The sequence below is a fragment of the Pleurodeles waltl genome, chromosome 7 (assembly GCF_031143425.1).
Source record: "Pleurodeles waltl isolate 20211129_DDA chromosome 7, aPleWal1.hap1.20221129, whole genome shotgun sequence".
Lineage (NCBI taxonomy): Eukaryota > Metazoa > Chordata > Amphibia > Caudata > Salamandridae > Pleurodeles > Pleurodeles waltl.
This window is the reverse complement of record NC_090446.1, coordinates 909,431,957-909,437,956: the sequence shown is the minus strand read 5'-3', so window position 1 is coordinate 909,437,956 and position 6,000 is coordinate 909,431,957. Positions and strand designations below refer to the sequence as shown.

At 44.8% G+C, this 6,000-nt stretch overlaps 1 protein-coding gene across 1 annotated transcript in view; it reads left to right on the top strand.

Annotated features, from left to right (window-relative positions):
- The first annotated feature begins 400 nt into the window (after positions 1-400).
- Positions 401-6,000, top strand: part of CD74 (CD74 molecule) — a 40,139-nt gene continuing 34,539 nt past the window's right edge. Inside the window, exon 1 of the mRNA XM_069199553.1 lies at positions 401-926. Coding sequence (XP_069055654.1) covers positions 850-926 — 77 coding nt within the window. The 5' untranslated portion in view covers positions 401-849. The remainder of the gene's footprint in view (positions 927-6,000) is intronic.

Genomic DNA, 6,000 nt, shown 5'->3' with positions numbered 1-6,000 from the left:
TGTAGATAGGGATTTGTGTCAAAACCTGTGGATGATTGCATGGGAATGCCCATATACCCCACGTGAAGTTCCCCCTGGATGCAATGTAACCGAAAGCAGTGCATTATGCAACTTTGTGTTGCTATGGGAAGCTATCTGATAGCAAATCTCAATATCACTCTTTGAATCGAGTTTGTGTTACAGAAGTAATGTAGCCGCGCAAATGGTTAGATAATCTGGACCTTGGTTCCCAGTCCGGCATTGAAAGTTGTACAAAGCAAATTTCTTTGAAGTTTTGTCGTATGCAAATCTTCCTGAATTAGGGCAAATCGTCTGTGAAAGTGAGAATATTACGGTAACTATGAAAAACGAGACAGTCTTAAACCAGTGGTGTAACGGAAAACGATAGGGCTCACTAGCAGAATGTGATGAGGGGCCATGAGTCATTGATCATGGCCTGGATGGGGTCCCCTTGAAGGACGATGCGGGGGACACCTAGGTGGCTGGGACCCCCTTGACCTGCAGGTGCTGCAGGGGCCTGGGTTACGCCCCTCCTTAATCCGGAGTTCCGCCCAGTCTGTTTCTTGTTGTTGCCTTTGCTTCGCCACCAGCTCAGAGGCGAAGCCGCAGATGTGGTCCGGAACCGGCTCAATCCGAGCTCTCCCTACATGGAAACAAGTGATGCGGCCGAGCAGCCAATGGGAGCGGCCCCTCCTGCACCTGGACCGAAATCGGAGGCAGGCTGAGGGCATTTCCAATATATGCGACGTTGCGCTTTCATTTCCCACTCCAGTGTATATACGTCGACCCTGTGAAAGTTTCCGCTGCCCACCACATCTTCAGAGCTAGACCCAGCAGAGACTCGGGGCGATGGCAGAAGAGCGCCAAGACCTACTGGCTAACCAGGAGACGCCCTCCGTCTTGGGGGCCGAGCCTGCACGCCGGGGGTACGTATGGCTAGGATTCATCTACTAGAAAGTGGTATTAGCTTGTGTTATGGTGCTTGTTGTATTATGCAGAGTGCATCCTGTATGAGTAAAGCAGCTCTTGCATACGAAGAGTTTAAACATGCAGCAGGACTTAGATTTCAATTTCCATGTTCACATGTTTTACTCTCGCCCTCTAGAAACAAATAGAGAATCTGACTTAATTCGCTCGTGTGCGCTTTCTGCCAAGGAATCCGTTAGTACTCGCTTGGGAGTATTTATGGTGTCGATTTAGGGACACTTATTCCTGGCAGCATCCACCACTGCTACTCTAGCGCCTCGTACCGACCACTAAACCCCGTCCTCATACAGCCACCTGTGCCAGTTCCTCACCTTGTCTCTTCTCACATTGCTCCACGGTACCCCCTTTTCCACTGTCCACAAGTGCCCGCACCTCACGCTGCCCATTGGTGCCACCCGATAACATTGCCCAGCAGGGGCAGGAGAGCATTTCACGATGGCGTTAAGTGCATCTGAAGACTGAGGCAGAACAAAGGAGATGGAGAGTGACATGGAGTGCGTGACTGCCCCCTGCCCCCTGCCCCCCACCCCAAGACTGGTATCGAATTAAGACGTATTGTTAGCTCTGGGTTTTGACTGCACATATGTTAATAATTGTGTACCTATTGCTAACAATATACGTGGAGTGGGGTCTACCCCTTTGAATTCTGGCTCTTTCCAACCACCTTTCAGTCATTTGTTTAAGAGTTAGGGGCCGGAAAAAAAGTGGTGCTGAACTCAGCGCTGCGCCACTTTCCTTGTGCCCCTTAGCGCCCCATTACCATGTGTGCACTGTATTTAAAATACGGCGCACACATGGCGCAGGGTAGGGGGCAATCGCATCAGAATTTTTGACACTATTGATGTACTGTTCAGGGTTAGTGCCAAAAGTTTGGCACTAAACCTGAAGAGTACATAGGGGCCCAGTGGTGCCCCCTCTTTTAATGCCTGCTCTGAGCAGGCGTTAAAAATGCCCAAACAAATTACGCAAATAAATCTCATAGATTTCTTTATGCCATTTTTTCTGCCCCCCTAATGGGGGAACGCCCCCTTTGCATACATTATGCCTGGCTCAGTCATAATGTGGCGCAAGGGGTTACAAAGTGGCACAATGCAAGCATTGCGCCACTTTGTAAATCTGGCACAGCGTTCGTAATATCGGCACATTAGTATCAAACAAATGATGCTAATGTGTCTATATTATGGCGCAAGGGGCTCTTAAATCTGCCCCTTAGTGAATGACACCTTGGCTCAGTCCTTTGACGTATTCATCCCTAGCTTAATACTTTCTGCTCTTAGGTGTATCCTGCTACCTCCGTTCGTGTGCTTGCATTGATCTAACTCTCGATGCCCGTCCTTACTGGCTCCCTTCTATGTGTCTCTCTTTAATCTGCTAATTTAGAAGGCATCAGCCTATTAAACCCAGACCTATTGGGATTGCCGGTGATTGTGTATTCTTCCAAGCCAGTCCACTCTGCTGGTGCATTTCATTGTGGGGTTGCTAAGTCTCCCTGATTTCAAGTTTATCATTGAGGAAACTGGGTGTGGTTGGTCTATAACTGTGGGACTGTGGATTGTAGCATGATTAATCTTGTCCCCACCCCCACCGCACCCGTTGCCCTCTTGCTTGAAACAAATATATCACAAAATAAACGTTGACAAAAGAAGCATCTGGTGAGGAAAGGAAATCAAGGGCACAAATTCCTCACTGAAATGATATTCCTAAAAGACAAAAGCATTCTTTTGAAATGCTTAATTGTTAGGTCTCACAGTTTGTGACTGACCTCTACAAAGGAGAGGTGCTTGGGTGGTGATAACAAGTACCACCTTATCACTGTCTCTGGAGTCATTGTTCAGGACAGTAACATCTTTTAATTACTGGGCTTTAAAGCGACATCGCTATGGCAGACAGTATTGTTAATGTTGTTTTCGTTAATACTTTGTTATTGGAATGAGAAATCCTAACATTTCTTTAATATAATTTCTGATCACCCTGTTGTATTGATATCTGTATTGTTAATACAACCCCTCTTCTTCTCTGGATTAATAGAAATTGTCATTTGTTGCAGAAAATAGTAAAAAAAATTGCCCGGGTTCTGCTTGTGTTCTTTGTTAAATTAAAACCATTAAAAACAACTAGGGCACAATCAGAATGGACACGCAAAATGCTTCAAGTACTGTACGTGTATCAAAAACAATTTTGCAGTTTTAAATATGTGGCCTGGTCACTTTGGTAACCACAGCACTCGAAACCTTTTTTTTTTTTTTTTTATCCAGTTAATGCGCAGTGACAATATCTGGGAAGAGCTCCAAGATGCCTGGAAATCCCCTGCCTGTGTGTGACCAACCAGAAACCTGCTTGTCCATGACATCCCTATTGCCAGGCAGACTTTAGTTAAAGTGACAAAAACAAGGGCCAGATTTAAAATTCAATCTTAACTGGAGATCCTCCAATTTCTGGAGGTGCCTCTAAATATATATTAGAATCCATCAGCTTAATTTCCTCCACAATATTATCCTTCTGATGGAAATTCAGCTGGTGGCTTCTCCGCATTTAGAGTTACCTCCAGAATTTGAAAGCTTTTCATTTACTACGAACTCTCTACCACGCCTTAGGGTGGATCCCATTCGCTTGATGGAGTTGTTTGGGCTCCCACTTACATAAATACTGCCTATTTTTAAATTTTTGTTAAGTGTTCTGATCGTATCCGTGGGGTAATTTAGTGCCAGTTGCAATGTGTCTAACCTCTTGTCTCAGGTTTAATTGTGACTCATTCTCCTAGAGTTGGGTTATAATATTATGCAAACTCCAAGTGATTATCAGGTGTACTGTGTTCACTATAGAACATGCCAACACAATGATATTATTCATTTGGCTTTTTACTAATATTTTCGGTCACGTTTATCCACATCAAGTTTATTCAGAACGAATCCACATGACTTGTAAACAAAAGCACAATTCAACAATCGGAAATGTTATTCAGTATGTCAGGGCATACATGAATGTGAGCAGGTCTCGGTGACTTTAGATACCTCCGCTTGAAATCGCCCAGCTCTAGTCGATGGTTAACAAGACTCATGAACATTCCTGGAGAATTGGGGGTTTGGAGACTCTTGTCCCAATGTGTTCAGTACAATTAGAAGCACACTTTTAAAAGATACTAGCTGACTGTGCCAAGCAAAATGATTTGTTTTCTGCTGATTTGTGTCAGTTTTCCTTCTAAACACATAAGTCCTAGAGAGAAGCGTGCTGCCAGCATGGATTTCTACTCAAATGGGAGGGGAGTCTTGGTAGTGCTCCGGTGAAGAGCCTGACGTTCCCATGAAAACAGGGGATTGAAATGATGCCCTTTCACAATAGCCCAGGTGCTCCCCGGAAGAATATGTAAGTGCTGGTTGGTATCCAGGAGTGGCTCAATTGCTTCAGCTGTCAACCATTGTAGATACACTTTCCCTCCCTACAGCAACTGAAGCCCTCTCTCTCCCTCCCTCCAGTAAGATACATTCAGGCATCAAGATACTCTCTTTTCAACCATTGGAAGCCCCCTCCTAGAATTAAGATTTACTGTCCCTCTTGCCATCAGATAACTTCCTTTTTTATTCTGCTCTCATCAAAGTTATCCTCTCACTCTCCAGCTATGAGAGTTACACTTCTGCTCTCCAACCCTTATACGTTCTCTGCTTCTTAATGCCATCAAAGTGCTTCTCCCTGTCTGTGAGGCCACCTCAGATATCATTTCATTAGTCAACCAAAAGAGGTCTTCTTCTCCCAGACCACCACAGATCTGAGTCATTTCTCCAGCCATCCTAGGCGTTCTGCCTGTTGTAAGCCCCTAGCTCCTCTCGCCTTCCATTGTGAGTCTCTTCCCCAACCCTCCACTACAGCCAAGAGTCTCACCAACCTCAGAAATCCGTTTACTGCCACACTCATTCCCAGCTTCCCCATTCTCTCCAAAATCAGAAGCTTAGAAACCAGCTATCTAGTCTTCTCCGACTGGGAAGTGAATTGTTCTGTGGAGCTGGAAACCCCCAGATCATGGGAATATATGAAGTATCACATATTTCTGTCTGTGAAGGAAAGAGGTTCTCGTACAAGACAGTACAATTGGTGTCCAGTTCTGAAACTGCACCTATATATAGACCCGTTCGGGTCAGTACAGTGCTGGGCAGATAAAGGCAGCCAAAGAGGATTTGCAAAGGGTAAGAAGTGCCCTCATGAATGCATCAGGAAATGAGGGGGAATTCCTTAGAGACTGTAAACTGAAAAGAAGAGCTTTTAAAAATATAAGGTGAGTCAGAGTATGGCAGTCAGAGAATGACGTATGACAAGTGCCACTGTATTTAAGCCACAAGGACTACCTTGACCATCAGTGTGTGTGTGTGAATATACACATCTATTTATGGTGTCAAGGTACACATATGTGGAGTTAAGAATGGCAGTTCTATATTCACGCACGCTCTGGGCCTATTTACGAGAATGGCACGCAGTGCAAGTCACCTTGCTGCGCCGCACTATGTGACAGGGAAAGGGCGGTAATGTGTGGTATTTAAGGCAGTATGGCGCATCCCTGTCTTCCCCCTTGCGCTGGAGCCCTTTTGGGAAAGTGGCTTTGCGTGGCTTCAAATATCACATGTAAGGTTTGCGTTGCTGTGGTGCAAGAGCGACGCAAACCGACTCATAAATAGGCCCCTCTGTGCCTCTTTTGCAGAGGCAGTGAAAATAAATGTGGGCCAATAGCACATGCTGTTTAGAGTAATTGTACTAATAAACATGCATTCACAATTTATTATTACAGGGCAAAGGTCGAATTCAAGTTTATTACCACAGTACTGCAAAAGTGACATCAGAAACAACTTTTTACGCCCTCACTGATAGCATGTAACAATTATTTTACTCGTAGAAACAACTCTGGTAGTAGTCACAATATTGCGAGAGTATGAGTTCACCTTGCTGAACACATCTCACCCCTTGTATCCTGGTTTTGTTTCAATACATTTCTTAATACAAAAACACATGTTAAAATTCCATGGCATA